Source organism: Hippoglossus hippoglossus, chromosome 17 (genome assembly GCF_009819705.1).
Source record: "Hippoglossus hippoglossus isolate fHipHip1 chromosome 17, fHipHip1.pri, whole genome shotgun sequence".
Classification (NCBI taxonomy): Eukaryota; Metazoa; Chordata; class Actinopteri; order Pleuronectiformes; family Pleuronectidae; genus Hippoglossus; species Hippoglossus hippoglossus.
The window spans coordinates 10169132-10190677 of record NC_047167.1 but is presented as its reverse complement, the minus strand read 5'-3'; the positions used below and the strand labels follow the sequence as shown (position 1 = coordinate 10190677).

General features: G+C 40.8%; 1 protein-coding gene across 9 annotated transcripts in view; it reads right to left on the bottom strand.

Annotated features, from left to right (window-relative positions):
- Positions 1-21546, bottom strand: part of pde4ca (phosphodiesterase 4C, cAMP-specific a) — a 48482-nt gene that overhangs the window by 12958 nt on the left and 13978 nt on the right. Inside the window, exons 1-2 of one of the 9 annotated variants that reach the window (XM_034613140.1) lie at positions 11718-11894; positions 11184-11643 (exon numbers count right to left, since the gene is read on the bottom strand). The exons of 3 other annotated variants lie outside the window; for them this stretch is intronic. In XM_034613140.1, coding sequence (XP_034469031.1) covers positions 11184-11515 — 332 coding nt within the window. In that variant the 5' untranslated portion in view covers positions 11516-11643; positions 11718-11894. Of the gene's footprint in view, positions 1-11020; positions 11668-11717; positions 11895-21546 lie in introns of those variants that run through there. 5 more of the 9 variants (XM_034613141.1, XM_034613142.1, XM_034613144.1 and 2 more) reach the window with 5 other exon arrangements.

Here is a 21546-nt window from a genome sequence, read left to right as displayed (position 1 = left end):
CACTCAGGCACGATGATATTGTATTTTTGGATCAATATATCTGCCTCACATGATTCTCACTGGCACAATCGCAGTGCTCTCCCTTTGGGTTTATATGAATCAGACTCTAATGGATAATAAACACGGTAGCATGAAACCTAGGAGTAGTTGTTGCCAAGGTAACAACTGATGGGGATCCAAATAAGCACTACATTGAAACAATGATTCACAAGAACAAATAGTGAAAATGTCTGTGTCAGAGAGTTTTGTTGTTATTGGTGTAATGCATTGTGTGTATATTCCAGTATATAAATGTGTTATATAATATTTATTCTATATTGTGTACCCACTGCATCTAGTCACAAGAGTGTTGAGAATAAAGTGATTGGATAAGATAAACTTTGAATATGGGTTTGCTTTCTTATATGTGACATGACTTATATTTTACTATTAACTTAATACATTTTAGATGCAAACTAAATAGCAGTGGCCGTATATTTTCAATGCAGGGGAATAATGACATGCTTCCAATGCTTTTTTAACACCTCCATTGAACACAAGCTTTAAGCACACAATTTACAGAACGTATGCTAAATGTGTCAACTGAGGCATTTTGTGATTCTGAGAGGTCAAAGGTCAGCGTTCAGGCTCAGCGTGCATGTCGCCCGGACAGGAAACTCCCACAGTAGCTCTGTGGCTGTTTGGACGGTCAGTCTTCAAAAAACGCCTCCATTGTCTTTGTGTCTTTCACATGGGAGCCACTCACACCCACCCACCTCTTCTCTCCTTTCCTAACACCCTCCCTCTCTCCCTCCCTCGCGCTTTCTCTCAGCCTCAGCCAAAAATCACACAAACAAAAAAGAACAAAACAGAATTTGTTTTTTAAAAATAACCCTGTTGAGTGGGAGGGTGTTGTTTGACAATACACCAGATACACTTGTTGATGGCTGATGTGTGTGAGTAGTTGCTGTCTGTTGAACTGAATTAAACCTGTTCATTCAACCTGAGGAGAGGGACCCTCTACTGGGCTTCAGGGGGATTGCAAGAGCTGAGCATCCTGGATATCCCACTATGGACAATGGAAGTATGTATGTTGCAGAGATAACACAGTTAGCAGAGTTAGAAAAAGAAGTCACCAACAATTGTGATAGTCGACCACACACTAAAGTTTTTACTAAAGAACGATTTGCTTCAAATTTCATAAATGTATTTGTCTTATAGTAAAGTGAACATGTTTTGTTTCTTTTATCCAGAGTTCACTATCATACACATTTTTTAAAAATTATTCTTTATCTCTATTTCTTATTATTGCTGTTTTCTATTTCAAGCAGCTGTTTCTGGAAATTACCCTTTTCTTTCTAATATTTTTCTGATAAATCAATAATCTTCTGTCCAAATATCATAGAAAAGTTAAAAACTAAAATAGAACTTGCAAAAACCAAAGTGATGTATTGAAATTATTATTTTATAGAATGAAAACTATTCAAACACTTCGCCCATCCCTCCATACCAGTAGATAATGACTAATTAATGATAAAAAACTTTGTGATCAGTGAGACAGATTAAAAGATGCAGAAAAGCTGAACAAAGATGTGATAAAACAAGCAAGCAGAAACAAAGGCCATCTCTTTAGTATTGGATGTGGTTAAGTGCATCCATCCCAGTTTGACCTCTGAATTCACACACTGGGGTTCATTCAAATCCACCTCATGCGCACGGACAGAGGCACATACACACACACATGCGTGCACACACTGTATATACACACACACACACACACACACACACGCACACACACACACACACACACACACACACACACACACACACACACACACACACACACACACACACACACACACACACACCTAATGACTTTCTCTTCTCTAAAGACCAACATTCCTGGGCATCATAAAAACTTTTTTCAAAAAAAAAAATAACAAAATAAAATAAAAGCATAAAGACAGAGGTGTGTTACGGCATGTGTTATTTAAGTGGCTAGCTATTAAGAAGCGTGATTGATGGTAACCTGTCAGTGGCCACGATACTCGACACCCTGCCTGCGTCACCGCCTGTCACGGCGACGTCAATACCATCTGGGGAGCATTAAAATACAGGAGCTACGGGGCAGCACGAGAGCGAGCGAGCGAGGCAGCGAGAGAGGAGATAGGCCTGTAAACCAGGGCAAGCTGTCATCTGAACCTTCATTCATCATTCCCCAGCCTTTACTGGGACACAACCAGAGGTAGAATTGGTTACACCGGAGCCGACTGGCAGGACCGGTTCAGCCATTTATTCAGGAGATATGCAGAACATTTATTACATGTAACACAGATGTCAGGTCGTGACGCCTGAGAGTATTGTGTTCCCTCTGATAATGAGTCTATAGAGACAAGCAAAAGAAGATCTGCGAGGCACAAATGTAAAACTCAAACTTATTTTTCCTGCTGTGGTTGAACCTTTTATAATCTAGGCTGCATGTATCTGCGCTGCATCCGCACATGACTCATGAAAGATGCTCTGGAGCGAACGGGGATTAGCTTTGACCTGATGAGACCACAGAGGTCACACCAGCAGCTCAGAGTGCACGACCTGCAGCTCAGCACACACAACAAAAAGAACAATGAATGGACTACAGAGGTCTGGTCAAGAGATTTAAAAGTATACACTTGGGAGAATTTTCACTGCGACATTTTCAGTCTCAGTTACTTCTCATCCCGACAGTCACGACAGTGTGTGTTCTGCAATGAAAGTTGTCTGGTTGTGTTTTGCTGCGGCCCCTCACACACAGAGGGAGAACCACCCTGTTTGTCTGTGTTGTCCTTCCTCTCCCTTCCTGTGACATCAAACTATTTGGCCGTGTGGCAAACTTGACGGTGATGGTGTGTTTTACTGATTAGCTGTAATCTTTGTTTAACTGTGCATTCATGTGCTACTCAGAAGGTCCAATTTTCTGAATCATTAGGATGTCGTTCCGACTTTGGTGTGTTCATGTGATTTGAGGTTGGAATGTGGAAAAAACATGACGCTGTGAGCAAATTATGTTGTATTTATGCTTTTGGAGCCTTAAAACAACACTCAGACACTACAATTGCATAATAAGAAAGAACAAAGAAAAATACATTTAAATGTATACATGATTAACATGTATACACGTTAATCATGAAAACGTTTGTATTGGCTAAAAGGTTTGTTGTCAGGCGAGTGTGTGCGATGGACATGCAGTCTACAAGTGACAAACGATTCTAAAAGTTCACATTAAAAGCGATTGTTTAGAGCTGATTTCAACATTATGTTAATTCGTTAATAAGTGATGACGACAGAAATTGGCAACTAATGGACCAAAAGTTTCGCCAATTTTCCGAGTTGTTCCAGCTTGAGTTGGCGTTCACCTGAAATTTCGCAGTGAGGAACAAATTTTTCCGATTAATCTGTCACTACAGGAACGCAGAAATAATTTCCTAGCTGGGTTTCAAACCACTGCAACTAAAGCGAATACATATGTTTCTAAAAGATGTCAAACTTCCTTTTACAGGTTTCGGTGGTATAACTCTTGTTAGAGCAGCAGCCTGCTGAAAACACGAGATCTGGCTCCTGGCCCTCTGTTTGTGCCCTTGTCTCTGTTACTGACTAATCCCCCTTGTTAAAAAACATGGAGGAGACGACTGCACGCTGCATTTATTCTGCAGATCAGACTCAGAGCATCCAACAAACCAAGTCAGACAGAATTTAAAAGTAGAGTTTAGTTGCTATTATTTGAGAAATTACTCATGAAAAGCAAAACTAACAATAACCTCTCAGACATTGCATCATTTCACATCCAACAAAAATGATAGCTAAGTATAGACATTATGCAACTGCGATATAAATGTATGCCCATTGTTCACAATCGAGCAATGAAAACGTTTTTTAAAAGAAAGTGAGGCAACGGAGCTGACACAACAGAAAGGCAGGAACACCGAATCACTTCACTGACCTTTATAAGAACCATGTAAAACAGAGAATGTTTAAAGTTTGTATAGAGGTGGTGATGTGACAAAGACTCCACTGTTTCTCTGTTGACAGTTTGGGGACAGGAAGTGTTTGACATGAGAACAGAGAAACTTTCCATTTTTAATAAGTAAAAGTAGGTTATCAAATATTTTAAAAACTATTCATTCCTAAAGAAGATTGAATGTGTCACATTAAAGGGATAGTTCAAATTCGACTCGAAACGGAGTCATTTACACCATGTGTTTAAATGTCCACACGCGAACGCAGCTCCGGAGGAGGATCACAGCAGACCTTTAGTCTAAAAACACGGAGCAAATGAAGCCATTTCGAGTTGAATTAGAATGTCGGAGCTTACGGACACTTGGATGACTCCACAGGAGCAGTATGTAGGCATGTTATGTATTTTTTCTGTTTAAAATTTTTTTTTTTCTACATTTGAAGAAGTGGTCACCATTTACTTCAATTGTATTGGATTGGGCTGCAATGCTGTTCACCCCTGAAACTCCATAAGTACTTATATTAAATAAAATGCATTCTCTCTCTCTCTCTCTCTCTCTCTCTCTCTCTCTCTCTCTCTCTCTCTCTCTCTCTCTCTCTCTCTCTCTCTCTCTCTCTCTCTCTCTCTCTCTCTCTCACAGACACAGACACACGCACACAGATCTTGGTAACTGTCGCCTCACTGATTTGTTTCTAAACCAGAAGCTGTAAATTAAACCTGTGTGTGTGCGTGTGTGTGGCCACTGTCTTACTGAACTTAAGTTTGTGCTCTGTGATTAAGTTAGAGTAGTTTATTTTGCTATGAACTCAGAGCAGCCAAAAGCAAGAAAAATACAGACAAAATAAACACAAAACTAGTGAGTGTGCGTGTGTGTGAAATAATTATTACATGTAAAGTGTATTCTCAGTGTTCCCTCTCTTATGACGGCTGTAATCACCACCTCAGAGCCCTGCCCTCTTCCTCAGATCTTTCCTTTGGAGAAAAAAACCACACCAGGATTATGACGCTGGCACTGGTGGATGCTGACCTATGATGAACTGTACAGTGTGAAGTGGTCAACTGACTGGTCAGCAGCAGGAAGGTATGGTATCATAATCAAGGAGACCATCGGAGCTTCAGGAGTCCTGTGGATCTCCAGGTGGCTGAGAGCAACAGAGACGACTGATTTGTCCATTTTGAATGTAAAAGTTAGTGTTTTTCAAACTGCTGAAAGATTCTTGTAATTTTTGTCCCGGACATCCTCCATATTGTATATACTGTATTTAAAACTGTAGACCATTGTTTTAACTGAAAGTGAATAATTATTTAAATAAATCTGAGTGAGTTAGAGACCAGAAGAAATTTACATTGACTGATAGAAAAGTCCTTGTCCACTTGCACACACATTCACAGAAACACACACACACACACACACACACATATGAAAGACTTCAGTCTGTGTTATCCTCCAGGATCTAGTAGAGCAGCAGAGAGAACAGTGAAGTGCAATGAGGAAGAACTGGAGGGAAAGGGAAAATGAGAAGGTCTGAGGGTGAGGAGACACATGAACAGAGGAGGGAGAAGAGGAGGGAGAAAGAGGGAGAAAAGTTCAGAACCTGGTCTAGTATAGTTGTAGCATGATCAGTGTGAGGTATTAGTGGTAAAGGTGAGACATCACACATCATGTGGATATGTCACGGCAGCATAACACAACTTGCTTTTCAAATTTTATTCTGGATATTTTAGCAAATTTTTTATACGAGATGTGAAATGAAATATTAAAACTATTACTAGCTTATGAAAGCTTGTGTGAGCTATTCGTATCCACAATTAGATATGGTCCTAATGGCTTAATTCACTTACTTTAATGTATGACTTGGTTGTGATAAAAGCATCAGCTAAATGAAATGTAATGTAATGTAATGTGATTGTAAGAAATATTCCTCCATCAAAAAGTTGTAAAGCAGTTTCAACCCGAGTGTGTACAGTCGCTACTATTATTAGTGATTTCATTCTAACCTACAGTAGTTGGGTCAAGTGTTTTTCTTAAAAATGACATGACAAAAAACTTTTAAAAACGCTTTTAAATCCATATTTCAAAAATAAATTTGGATTTGAATTTACACATATAGAAAATTTTAGAACTGTTGATAAAGATTTTGTCTTTGTCACAAAGATCTCATGCAACAAGAAGTTCTGAAGCAAAGTGAAGGAGGAGGATATTTTAAAAACCTTTAAAAAACGGTCACGCTCTCGTGTTCTCCTGTAGTCCATATGCTTGTGTTTAAATGCAAGTGAAGCAATGTAACATGTAAAACTTGCTCTCTGGCTTCTATAAAGGGTAAAGTATCTTGACAGTAAAGAACAGTCTGGATGTCAAATGGAAAAAAAAGCCATTACTTTCTTTTAGCTCGTGCACCCACACACACACACATAAACGCACACACAGACATATAATTGCACAATTACTCTGTCATCCTATGAAAAATATTCCTGTGTGCGAATCTGGAAAGCTCATCACTGGACAGTACATTTATGGGGTTTAGAGGAGCATTAAGTCCATAACGCCTGTCACACTGCGAACACTCAGCCATGACTTCACTCTGAGTGAGTGAAGGTTACAAATGAACCAGCAACACACATTGAGTTTGAGTGTTCGTGCACAAATCTCATCCCACACGAGTACAGTAAACCGTATGTGCATCGTTGCTCGTGAGGCGTACAACCCAACACCGGAGGATCTGTTCCTCCTGTCTATGAGGCAGACAAATGAAGGTCCATGAGGATCCCTGCAGGCCAGACCTCCATTAGAAGTAACTGATGATTTAAGAAAATGTCTTTTAGACACATTTATTACTTCAAAATGTCTTTTGTCTCGTCTCCTATACCAGGACCAGTGAGGGTTATGCCGCAGGGCAATGGGATGACTTAATCATTTTTGCAAATTAGGAGATTCATGTAGCGTGACTGAAAGCTCAGATTAATTTGTCAAGGCCACATTGACCTGGCAAATTTAGAAAGTAACTGACCTCTGGCACAAGCGCACTTCATTTATCTCAAAGATGAGATTTGATATACACAATTTGATCTGTAACCAGAATCAAAAGCAAAAAGCTGCCTGATAGAATTGTGGCATCTAAAATATCAAGAATGAATCCAACTTTCACACTTTTTGAATTTTGATAAATTGGGAAGATAAAGCTTTCACTTCTCCTCCCCTCTCCTCCCAGGTTAAACTGACAGGGGAGAGTATTGGGTTTCTAGGAATACACTTAATAAAGCTGAACCCTGAGCTCACTCACATGCGTCCTGCCAAAACCTTCTTGGTAAGACTTGTAACTCATATTAAATTACTCTGTGCATGAATCATTCTCTCTCTCTCTCACCCCCAAACACGCAACAAAGCTCATGCTTGTATTTGCTGTCAGTGGTTCATTTTGAAATAATCTTTTAGGATTTTTTCGACATCCCTTTCCTGGCTGTAGCAACATGTGTAATGCTCTGTGTCAGTGCCACTTCATTTTATACTTGGCCCACTGCAGACAGCTCTGAGGAAAATTAGATCAGTGGCCATATGGGCCCACAGGAGACTGTAAATGGTGAGAGCCGAGGAGTAACATCACTCAAATTAATAGAGGTAATTAATCGGCATTCAATTTTCAATGTGACGTCAGAAAACTGATCTGTTACAAAGAAAATAACTATAACTCTATCCAAGACTGAATTATTGATTTAAAATGATGCTAATACTTATTGTCAAGTTAAAATATTATACTGAACTACTAAATGTGGTCTTCTCTGAAAAAAAAGACAAGGCATTTACAGCCATGCTCATTGCTCTGTGATTCTGAGGGGCTTTGGGCTAAATGCTAACAGCAGCATGCTAATTAACAATGCTAACATGTTGCATGTTTAGCAGGTTACATGGTTACCGTGTAGCTAGGCATGTTAGCATGCTAATACTTACTTATTAACACTAAGCAGAAAGTAGAGACTGGTGGAAATGTGAGTCACTTTGCCGGCACTAGATAAACTTAAATGTGACCTAATGGTGGCGCCAGATGAAATGCAAGGGGTTTACCAAAATTACCTCAGGGGAATATTAGTATCTATACCAATGCATGCGATGGCAGTTGGTCACAAAGTTGTGGAGATATTTAACTACAAAGTCACGATGGTGCAAAAGAAAAAGTTGGGGAATCACCAGTCATTAGGATTCATCCTCTGATGACAGTGAATGTCTGTAACAAGTGTCATACAAATCCATTCAACAGTTGAGATATTTTTGTCTGAACCAAAATGGTGAGCTGATCGACCGATGATGCCGTCCACTGAGCGACGCCGCTGATATAAAAAGGCAAGTTTTATTATGTTGTTCTTAGCTGGCAAATACAGTTACATTAAATGTGCCAGACGGCTTTCATAGGCTAAAGCCAATTTTAGGTTAATAAAATTGAAATCAAAGGATAAATGAATGCAGCATAACACATCGCAGCCAATAAGCTGCAACTGGCCCAGGAATTCGAACAGAATCCCCTTATCGGTCCTCTTTAAGGAAAAGCAGGTGTTACCTTTACAGCTGAAAGTTGAAAGGAGAAAACAATAACCGCCACTGGGCAAAAAGAACCATCACTTCTCCTCCAGAGGGTTTTTAAACAAGTAGTATGAGATGCACCAAGAGCAGAGGTATCAATTTGCATGGTACGTGTTGCGCTCACATAAAACTTTGCATCCCCTTGCCACATGTCCATCTAAGGAGAAAGGGCCTCTGTTGTCTGGCTGTTGTCTTTTGTGATTAACGGAGCGGCACGCGAGAAGGTTTGGTGTCTGATGTCCAAAGCTTCCGATTTATATCCTTCCTCGACCCGTAGGTTCATCTTGTCAGCTTTTCTCATGCCTATGTGAGGATGCACTCAAGCATAAACATATTTCATAGATACAAAAAAGAGCTCTCTCTGACATCAGCTCTCTGGATACCCCTTTGACTATAGCAGCATTGCGTTATACTTTATATGGATTGATCGATGCCTGGCAAAAGGGGGAAAGGGAAAAGCAAAGTGGGTACTTTTTTCCCAAGAGCAAGTAAAGGTAGGATACAGAAGCCTGACACGCCACCAGTCAATACTTCTATCTAAAGATTTGATGTCTTTCTTGAACATGTTATTAATAGTTTCCCCAAATATACACTGGCAAGGTCAATTACACCCTGTAATCCATCCAGAGTCTGCTCTTTTGGTCACCAATGTGCCCCAAAATGATACCTTCCCTGCTCCCTGTCTCCCTCCCTGTCTGTGACTTCCCAGGCCATTGCACATCGACTTCAACAAATACCTCTGCTCTTCAAAATATAATCCAGCAGGCAGAGAATTTCTAGACATGGCGGGTGTTATAAAAGCAGTTGAGCATGAAGTAATTGTCTAACATTTCCATCCATACCCCTCAAGTTTCAGCTACAGAGGAGAGCTTTGCTTGTTTAAGAGCAGAAGTCAATTACATTTCTTGGCATGGGTCTTGAGGGGACTTAAATTGAAAGGACAACTGCCCTTTAAAAGCCCCGTGCTCGCAAATGTTCTGCATTACATCTGATAAACAAGGATCCTGCCTGAGAAAGAGTCCATAATGTAAACAGGACTTTATCTCAGAGTCCTCCCTCGCCGCCTCCCCACTGGCATTAAGGATTATGTGCGAAGCTACTTATGTTGGACTTTTCCTGTGAGAACATTTGTGTCAGGAACAGCAGCATCAGGGCTACATGGCAGATACTTTCATGAGAAAGACCAGATTTCTCATGCAGGATGTGCGAACAGTCCGCAATCACACACATTCAAGACTATTGTTTTCGGTGTTGAGGACGTATGAATGTGGTTGTTTCACATTTTTGGGACTGAATGCCAAGTGACAGTGCAGGACAATGATCCACGGCTGCTGTTAAGACGTAACAGACTGACCGGTGATTAAAGCCACATTAAAAATGTAACGATTAAATTAAAACACATGAGTGATCAGTGTCTCAATTCACTTCTTTATCCAACATGTATGATTTCCTCTTGCCTGTTGTTTGTCCAATGTGTAAGGTGACATTTAGTTTACCCCTCAAAAATAAATAATGCATCTTGTATCTTGTATCATATTGAATCATATCCTGCTTTATTAGTAAAAATCTAAATTAACATGTTTTATTTTTGTAAATCATATTTAAGTTTGATTATATAATTCTGCAAGGTGTTGGCTAAACTTTCTTGCCTTTAAAAGAGTTTTACAGCCGCTTTTCTGACTCCCACACAGGTTTAAAATTATACTTCTGTATAGTTTGTTTCCTCATTGTCAAGTCTTGGATTAGTATAACTATAGCCATGACCTTGTGTTCTAAATTGCAGTACTAATTCAAAGATTCACATTCCAAAGGCATTCTTTTTTCCCCCAGATACAATAATTTAAACAGATCCAAATGCTTTTGCTCTTACACAGTTTCACTATATTGACTCTTGTTAACAGCCATGATACGGGTCGTCAAGTTTGTTTAATTAATCATTAGTATAATTTTTCTTTTTTTTAAGTCCCCCACCTGGAACAGTGCCTAGTCTTACAAAAAACACAACACAAGTGTTCAAGAGGAAACATGATAAGAAATATTTTGGGAGTTGGAGATATGAACAAAAACTGATAAGGGCCAAAAGAATGTTTTTGTAAATATTGCAGCTGATGAAAAACAGTATGCAGTCCAAAGATTTCAGATACTCATTGTCAAAGATGTCCATATTCTCTAAAAGATTTTAAAAAAAAACACAGGAAGCCAGATAAACTGTTCCATATTGTTTAAGTTTATAACTGATTCAAGAAGTTGTCACTGATGCAGCACAAGTCATTTCTGTAAAAACTGTAATTTCAGTAAGAGTTTGATCTATGATGTGCTACACACTGGATGTACAGTATGTGTGTGTGTGTGTGTGTGTGTGTGTGTGTGTGTGTGTGTGAGAGGGAGAGAGAGAGAGAGAGAGAGAGAGATGAAAGGAGACACTGAGACACAGACAAAAGCACTGAGTTAGAGTAAATGAGGAAGCGCTTAATTACCGCCTGCGTTTCTGTATGATGTCAATGGGCCTGTTGACAGCACACGGCGATCCCCATATGTCCCCACTCCGCACAGTGATACTCCGCTCCACGGAGTAACAGAACCCACAGTTCGTCGGCACACTCATGTTTCTTTAGCCTACTCTCTGAAACGCGTCCTCACCCGCCTCCTCTTCGGGGCTGCTCCGCTGCTCCCCCTCGCTCGGCTCCTCTCAGCGTGTGGCCCCTCTCATCCCTGTGAGACGCGGCCCGCTCCCTGGTCTGTCTCGCTCCGTCGGGCTGTCCGGCTCTCCGCGGCTTCCCGGGACTTCTCATTACCTCTGGCAGGAGGGGACAGCCCGCTCTAGGACCAGTGGCTCCAGTGAGACATGCCACTGACAGCTGGTGCTGGTCGGCGTTCTTCTCGGTGGCTGTGCGGGGTGTGTGTGCTGGTCTCTGGGCACCTTGTGCGAGCTGCTCCCTCCCTCCTGCCTGTCTGTTCAAGGAGCTTCTCATCACTCCCCGCAGAGCTCCATTAATCGGTCCCCCTTGCACATCTCGTCTTTGCTGCGGGTCTAAATGTGGCGCAACACTGCTGCCCTCTCCATTTCTCTCTCTCTCTCTCTCTCTCTCTCTCTCTCTCTCTCTCTCTCTCTCTCTCTCTCTCTCTCCCCCCCCCCTCCCCCCTGGCTGCTATACCTTTAGTCACAGGACAGACAGAGACCTTTCCTCTCCCTGGGCAAACTTGCTCTTCTGCTCCAGTTTGTCACAGTAGCCCCCCCACTCCGTCTGCGTGTGCGTTCTGTTCGTGTGTCCGAGCGCGCCACAGACTGTGCACAGAATCTGTACGTGATGTGTGTGTGTGTGTGTGAGCAATTGAGCGTGTACGTCGGTGAGCACGCTGTGTGTGTAGGCATGTGACCGAGCTGTGTGTGCGTGTGTGTGTGGGTGTGGGTGTGTGTGCGTGTGCGCGTCACACACAAGGGGGAACAAGTTTCAGAGTGAGGTCAGAGCTGAGAAAGGGGGCGGGGTCAGAGCAGACTTGGTCCCTGCCTTCTCCAAATGTTTTAACCCCTACTCTCTCTCTCTCTCTCTCTCTCTCTCTCTCTCTCTCTCTCTCTCTCTCTCTCATATACACACACACACACACACACACACACACACACACAGAGAGAGCCCTGATACTATGGCAGGACTGCACCCTCTCTTTGTACACAGTGCCATTATCCTTTCCAGATGGAGTGCGTGTGTCTAAGTGTGTGTGTCTATGTGAGTGAGCGTGTGCGTGTCTGCGTGTGCGTGTGTGTGTCAAGTATGTCTTGTCTATGTTAGGTAAAGAGATTGATGACAGGATGAGTATGATACGGTATTATAGTAAGTAGCTCTTGGGACAGCTTGCACAGAATGAAGAGCATGTGCGCACACACAGACAAATGCAAATACACGGACACACACTTATTTGTATACAGTATGTTTTTACACACAAGCTTAGGCACCAGCATGCAAGGTCACAAATGGCCTGGGGAAGTGTACTTTTAAAGACCAGAAATGAGAAAAGTAAATACGAAACCTTCTGTATGCTTCATGTGAAACCTTGAACAGCTACAGGATATATTCCCAGAGATAGAATAAGTCCTACCATGGATTAGTGTTCCACAGAGAACAAGTTTTCATATATTCATATTTCATTCAAATTAGTGTGAGAAAAACACCTCTTCAAGTCCTGAGGGGGGAGAAATATAATAGTGAAATATAGGATTGAGTGATAACATGGTAACCACAACTAGGCCTGTCATTGAAGCTTCAGATCTCTCCTGATGTTAATGGGGCTGTAATGAGATGGATACTCCCTATTTAAAGAGTTCATCTGTGTTTTGTTTGAATCTTTCCAAGACTAAAATATAAGGGAACTACAATGGTACCCAGTAGAGTGCATACTTTTGCCAAGGCCCAACAGTCCCCTTCTTAAACAACGTTTATCTCTAGATCCACCCACTCATAAATATCGGTCACAGGAACATCTATGATTGTTTTCATCAAGATCCACGAATGATTCTCTGACAAATCAACGAGAATGTTGTAAAAAGGCCCGCTCTCACAAACTAAACTTTAATGGGTTCTTCCTTGGGTTGTTCCCCACCCATCCACAAAATCTCATGAAATCGGTTCAGTAGTTTTAGTGTGATCCTGATAACTAACAAACAAAGCAACCAAACCAAGTATTTCCCCAGCAGAAGACGACCCTTAGCGTTAAAGCTAACCTTTGCAGCTCTGTCCGGCTCCTCATTGTATTTGGAGAGTTTTACACTTCAGCAACTCCAGCCAAGGTTACACAAGATAGCGTTAAATTTTGTTAAATCAGTTTGCCTTCATTGTGTAACACTAAGTGAAAACATACTGTTAAAAATATGAACATGTACATAAGCTAAGCGGCAAAACAGAGTTATGTAAGAATGAAGTGACAGTCTGATATTTGTTTTCATACAATAAAACCAGGGCTGACTAGCTCCACACTGCAACACAAGAACAATGTTGTCTTTCACGTCCTATACACAGATCATCATGAGGATTTAAACTCTGGGGCATGAAGCTTATCTTGGACATCTTATATCATCAAGTTCATATTCAAGATCCTTTTAAAGAACAGCCATTAATAAAAAAGGCAGCAGGAAACTTGAGACGGCTTTTTTAACCAACTCGTGGAGCTAATATAAGCTTAATATAGCGTGCTAGCTACAGCTGATATGTACTGTACGTGCCTCGCGAGTACAGAGAGATTGACAGGCGTGGTGGGGCTGGACAAACGATCAATCGCCATCCAGCTCGCTCTTACGCACAGAAAACATCTCCATAAATGGACTTGAACCCAACCTACATGCAGCACGACACGGTTCAATTAAACTGGCAAATCAATCAATGGCATCACTTCATCACCATGGAATTCACGAACGTCAGGCAGAGAGACAACAATAGACAAAGAACAGAATAGAAAAAAGTATGAACATATACACAGACGAGGCTCAACAGGTATCTTGAATATGAAATAGGCCCCTTTGATTATATGAAAGCCTTGTTACTACTGATGTGAAGCAGTCTTTTCATTCGATATGGTTCTATTTCTCACTTTTATATTTATGTTGGTTGCAACACACAGGCAGCTCACAACTGTGGTGTTTTCTCTATAAAACAATTTGATATAATCCTTTACTCTTATACAAAGGTTCTGTGTCTGCAGTGGTCAAGAAAAAAAACTGCCATGTAAGGAAATCTGAAGAGGTGCACACGCACAACAATCTGAACCACAAACTGAACAGACCTACAACACTGCTCTGTATTATAGTTTTCTGGAGCCCCAGTTAAGCAGCAACAGATTATAAATCCAATCACATGACTACATGACTTAAATGGTAGCTACTTGGGTTTAGCAGGATTGACTGTGCAGGATCAGAATCAAGATCCGGCCTCTCTTAGGTTGATTAAGAGGCGCTACAAGTGAAACCTGATAGACTTAATTCTTTCATTTTGTTTAGTTTCCGAGCTTTAGTTCACGCTTATCTTTTGTGAATACACACCGTGCAAACACTGGCCTGCAATCTGACTTTGGATTTTGTAAAACTGGAGAGTTTATCTCCAGTGGGAATAACAGCGACCTGCACTTTTGACACATTTCCATGAGAGGAAAATTGTTTGCATGTGCAGTTAGAGGAATAACATGTTTCAAGTGAAGTATTCCTTGTTATCTAGAGTGAACATTCATACACACACACATATATAGGTTGGCAGGAACACAGAGGCTCTCACAGTGTTTCATGTATCTGCGTCAGTGTGGTGGAAGAGAGTGGATGTCTGAGGAAAGACAGACATGAAACATTTGCTCCTGCTCACTATCTTCACATCGCATCTTAAGACAGACGTGTTCTGAAGCGCTGGACGCCAGGTGGATGTGGTGATCTCTTAAAACTCATAAAACAGGGAGGCATCATAAATTCTGGCTGACCCCCAAGTTGTGGGTTTAATAGTCCATTATTTGCGAAGGGGCCTCATGACATCATGCGTTGGCTACACAGAGGCATGGTAAGCATTCCTGTATAACGAGCTGTTTTGAAGTCAGCAAGGAGCGCTGTTTGCCAGGATTGTTGCCCGTCAGTGGACACACCGTCTGTTTGTGGTTTGTTTTGTAAAGCGAGCTGACACTGATTAATCTCCACTGTCATATTGTCCACTGCCAACTGGTGAGGTTAGAATCAAAACACAAGAACATTTACATTGGAATAAAACACTCCAGCAGCACAACGAGGAGGGAACGGGACTCAGTTCAAAAACAGGATTAGCTGTGCTCCTGTGGGTTAATGAAGAAAGAACATTCACCAACTTTGTGACTGTCAAAGTTTTAGTATTTCAAAAGTTCATGCAACAGCGTGATAATGATGAGACTGCAATATTTTCCATGTTCCCTTGTATTTTTTATAAAATATCACTTTGCTATACTGATAAACTGAGTAGAATCTAGTAGAGACAGAAAACTCTGCACAAAGGTAATAATCACTTTGGCTTTGATTTTGCCAAATCATCAATTCAAAAAGAGGACTTGGATATTATCAAAATAGTGAATTACACAAGAATGTAAAAAAAAAACATGTCAATCAATCACAACTAAAATGTGACTTTAGAAAGAGAAAAGAAACACTATCTGCTCATCAAAATCTTTGTCTAACACCAAGACCACTAAAATAAGAGTTTTCCCTGAGTGATGGTCGATTACTTAACTGATTATTAACATGAATTTCTCCTGAACACTCGTTCTCACAACTGTTAGTATACAGTAAATATTTGATGACGTGTTTCTAATTTGGTGTATTAACTTAAAGTGTCTCCATGAATCACACTCAAGTCAGTTTCAATGGAATAAAGCTTTGTCAGCCTGGATGTGTTTGCTTGTGTCTGAAAAGCAACAGAGTGCAGATGAAAGTGTCCTCTGCTACTGATATTGAAATAATAAATAAAGTGCTCTCACATTAAAAGACTTATTGCATGAATCCAAACATGCAGTTGTTAACACTGTGTGATGCTCTCCTCATATTATGCCAGCTTGGACTTTCTCTGCAGCCACATGATAAATACAAACAAACACTATTTCATTCACAAGCGTCTAAAAGAGCATGGCAGAACTTTGGTAGAAACTTGCCTCTAATACATCAAAACCCAACACATTACTTTCTTCTAAATAACTGTCTGTTTTAACCACTCTGGACTAAACAATGTGAGTTTGTATAAAGGGACAGAGTGCTGGGCACAGCAGAGTTCAAGAGTTTCAAAAAGCAGCATCAGAAGAAAAGGGTACACAAACACAGTAATGTAACACACACGGGCATATTCACATGAGCAGGGCTGCCCATAGTCGCTGCTCTAGTTTCAACATCTCTAACAGAATCTCCAGGAAGGATTAATTCCCCAAAACAACCTTTTCCTAAAAATAAAAAAAAACACACTGTGTAAATTGCAGCGATGTTCAACACAACAATGCAAAGTATCCACATCGGAAATAGGAGAAGAATGTTGTGATTATTTCAGGCTAAAACAAATGTCTTGGAGAAACAAACGTTGTCTAAAATATTGAGTATATACGTAAAACAAAGCAGCAGCACCAGGTGTCAGCATGTGGCTGCTGCTACCAGCCTATATTTATCTGAGTTAGTGATGACAAACGTCATGTTACAGCATGTACTGTAGTAAAGGCTATCAGTGTGTCGCCTCATGATGCATTAGGCCGCCATCTGCTCGCATGACGGTGGGGTTTTGGGTCTCCGCTGACTTGGGGATTGCACGGATGACAGACTTGTGGGCACACGTGAAAAATGCAGCCACATGCACACGCACACGCACACACACGCACACACACACACACACACACACACACACACACACACACACACACACACACACACACACACACTCAACCACACACAGGGTCTTAGTTCAGTGACTTCGGAGGACCTTACCATTGGCTTACATTAATTTCCTGGAGTCTCACTCTAACCTTGACACACACACACACACACACACACACACACACACACACACACACACACACACACACACACACACACACACACACACACCTATGAAACAAGTTAGTTAGATGGCTGCCAAGCGTGTTTGTGTATGTTTATACATTTTTGTTACATCTTCAGGACCTTTTGTATTATTAACACTGACCTTGACCAGTAGTCTACATGGGCATCAAAGCCTGCTACTAATGAGGCAAAACCTAATTGCTGTGGTCTCGGAAGAGTTTAGGGGTAAGATATGAATTGTGGTTAGGTTAAGGTTAGATGAATTGGTCATGGTTCAGGTTAGATTAGGTCAAGAATGCAGCACTCTGTATGAGTGCTACGAGGGCCACGGGCACTCAAGGAAATGCATATAAAATACCTGAAAATGATGCTTTATAAAGCTAAATCTGGACAGTTACGAGGTTCAAATCTGGGCAATGGAAAAATGGTAAAAAAAACACTTTTAAGTTTATATGTACGACTCAGGAGGGGCAGAGGAGCATCGATTTGTATCAAATTTGCAGTCCTCCCGTGAAAAAGGGATAAAGTTTGGGTTAGGGAGTCATTTTATTTTATATAGTTAAAGTAAAAAATATCATCTATGGTGGCTTTGTAATATTATCATTTTGTTTATACTTAATTTCACACATTCAATCTTGACAAATAAGCTATTAGTTTGTTTATGTATCTGCGTCACTGAGGTGGAAGAAAGACGTTAAATGCTTCTGCTCAGTATCTCCACATCTCATCATAAGACAGTTGTGCTGTGAGGAGCTGGAACCTCGAGGCTGAGATGATGTGGTGTTTCCAGTTTCACAAAATAAAATGATTATCTACCAAATCAACACATTTTTTTCCCTCTTGTCCAACTAGTGCTTAGTCAACAGGCCTCAGCTCTCTGATCAGCTTGTCTCTGAGCATAAGCTTAGTCAGGTGCTCCCTCTAGTGGTCACAATGGACAGACGTCCTGATACTACTGCATGGCAGCGCTGACACCCAGCACTGATGTCTGAAATAAAACAGGGGTTTTCTCTATATTTTTCAACAATATATATTCATCAATGGTTAAAACTTTAAATGTATCATTCTAACATGTAACAATATGTCAGGTTTCACGATAAAATATAAAATCTACCAATTTACCATAGTCTTGTGATAATGTATATTTTGATTTGGTGCCATATATGAAATATAATTGAACTGAATTACATCTGATCAGACCTTTTCAGATCAAACAACATATTTTTTGAGGCCACATCCTCTGCAAAACAAATAACTTCAGCAGCAGCAGCGTATCCGCTCTGTTCAGTTTCCACAATAATCATAAATAATCAATTAAAACGTTCACTTCCTCTTCATTTAATATCTTTCTGCTTCTTGCCACAGTCTCTTTGAACTTTGGATAAAGGAGAGACACTTTTAATGTCCCCTCACACAGTGGAGCCGTTCATGTTCGTGAGTTTCAGCAGCATTAGTGCTGTGCTGGGCTGTGCTGTGCTGTGCTGTGCTGTGCTGTGCCGGGCTGCTGTTGCTGCCAGCCTCAGGAATCGATGAGGCTCTGGAGGCGATTGGGGAAATCAGTCATGCTGAAAATATGGAGTACAGCAGTGACGCACACAGCAGCCAGCCCGCCACAGCCACACAGGCCCTATTGACTAATCTGGGTGTGTGTTTGGGGAGGGGGTGGTGGCAGCTATATTAGGACCTCTGACATTGACACTGTTGCCCTTTGGTGGGATGGCCTCACTTGACACTTTTTTTTGGTTAAAGATTGGTGAAGATGTTAACTGCTCTTTTTATTTTGTACATCCTATGTATGCATTTATATTTATAGATATTACTCTTTACTCTCTTTATATTTGGTGATGATTATAGTGACGAAGACGATGATGCATTTCTCCTTATTAACCTAATGTTTACTTCTTGTAAATATTCATGAATGTAAAATTTCAAACAAAGAAAATTGGAACACAATGTGGCAATGATTTCTCTATCACAAAAAAGCAAATAAAAAAATATGTAAGTAATATTTTGTACTTTGTTGTCCTCACCTGTCTGACACTACTTATCTTCTGTTTTCTTTTAATACTTTGTAGTGTCACTTTTTCAAAACCATATTAGTTGGTTACTGTTTTTTTTATATATATTTCAGCCTGCTCTATTTAAAGCTTTATTTTGGTATCGCAATTTAACATTTGAATTGTGGAAGGCTGTTAATAATTTTATAGCTGTATTTACAACTCTATCTCAGATTTCGCTCTTTACTCTCTGTATATGTGGTTAATAAAGTTATAGTTATAAAGACGATAATGCATTTTTCCTTATGAATCTAATTTCTATTCTGTTTACTTTTTGCCGAATTCCACATTCGTAAATGTAAACTTACAAACAACTTAATTCTTTATCATTTACAACGGAAATTGAACCATATTCGGCAAAGATCTCTCCCTCACAATGAAAACAATAAATGTATGAAAGTTTTAACTTTGTTGTATTTGTCAGTTTGACAGAATTAAACATGGCACTTTATTGTTTGTTTTTTTTCATCTACTTCAGTAAAATCTATTTAATTGTCTGTAAACGCCCCCCCCTTCTCCCATCTCTTCGACTGACCCTCTCTTTCCACTCATTCTTTATCTCTGCACTAAAAGCAGCGCTATCGCAGCCACGTTGTCTCTATCACTCCTTCACCGCCCTCTCGTCTGCGCTTTCACCCTCTTTGTCTAAATTATCTCTTTCTCCCAGCCAGTCGGCTGTTGCGTCTGTCCTCTCAACGTCTCTTCCTATCATCCTCTACTTCAGATAAATAAATGGCATCTTCTCAAACTGTCAGAGCAACATCAACTCCCTTATCCTGATACTAAGAGCTCCCGTCTCCAGCCGTGTCCGGCTAAATGCACTGACGCTGTGCTGTTTAAATGGACACCACACATAGGCCATAAAAAAACATTGAGAAGGTTACTAGGTGGGTGTGTGTATTTGTCTGTGTGTATGTGCTTTAATATGTACGTATGTATGTTTATATGTGCATGTTTGTGTGTGTGTATTTGAATATGTGTGAGAATGTGCATGTGCATGTGGGTGTGTATGTGCACGTTTTTGAATGTGTATATGTGCGTGTAGGTGTACGTCTGTGTGTGAAGTAAGTGTAAGTGTATGTGTGGGTATGTGTGTGTCATAAGTCATAAGGTAGGATGAATAGTGCCCTGGTACTGTTAGTACAAGTGAAGATGAGAGCTGTCTATTGTGATGGACACATCTGGATTACAAGAGACTGCTTTGTGTCAGTGTGTGTATCTGTGTGTGTCTGTTTATGTATCTGTGTGTGAGTGTGTGTGTATCTGTGTGTGAGTGTGTATGCTCGTGCTGCATGATGATAGATTATTACTTTAAAAATGAATTTAACGACTCCCTTGACTAGTTTAAGTACTATTTCAGTATGTTATCCTCTCCGAGATCATACAATAAATAGATCGCTGTTTTATTGGCACTGAAAAATGAAAAAAACAACTCTGAACTTTGCTTTGAGCAGAAGCTCCCGAGAATGACTCCATTTCCGTTCTTTTTTTTTTTCAGCTAGGAAGTGTGATACACAAATCAGGTAACAGTAGAATAGAGATTTGTTCTGTTCTGTACTTCTGTATTTCTGGCTGTGGTCTAAAATCTCCGGCTTTGATCTCCTCATATGATCCAAACAGGCTCACGGCTGGAGGAGTACGGATGACACTCGCGAGGCACATGCCTTATGCCCAGAGTTCATAGAAGTTTGCCACACCGCACACTGCACTGAATAATATCCCACGAGGGATCTGACTTCAGAGATCCTTGATCAATCCGACTTTATTTTAATGATGCAGCTTTTCACGTTGGAGTCATGTTGGCCTCCAAAATTTGTGTGCGTGTTTTGCATTTTCATATGCGGCGTTTTCCTGTCTGGGCTCTTTTGTTTAATACATCGGCACTATTTTTAGTCTCTGTAACAACCTGTGCTGCAGGGATCTCATGACACCTGTAGTAGATCTGATGTTTTCCCAGAAACCGGTCTGCTGATTACACATCATTTACACTCGTCATTTTAAGTTTCAACTACAATTAGGCCAATCAGCTGCATCAGTCTGTCAGCAGGGGGGCCTGTCACCATTATGTACCTCTTCAAAGTAAGTTCATTTGACACATAACTTTACTTTTCTCTGTTTCATTTTCCACAGTGCTCCAGTACTTCTTCAGCCTGCTTATGAAACCCAAAAGTCCCGGACCACATGACAGTCATACCGTGCCTAACACGGACGCCTCGGCTTGGCTCAGGTCCACGGACCCCAAGGAGGGACATTGGTGGACAGGGCCATTGATCCGCAATACCACCCGAGGCCTGCGCGGCCAACCGCAGCTCACCAACAGCAACACCCACTGGCTTCACCACGGCACATGTCCAATCGTTTGGCAGACATTTGTTTTAGTGTTTTTCACATCACTGACACAAACCAAGTTCAGGGT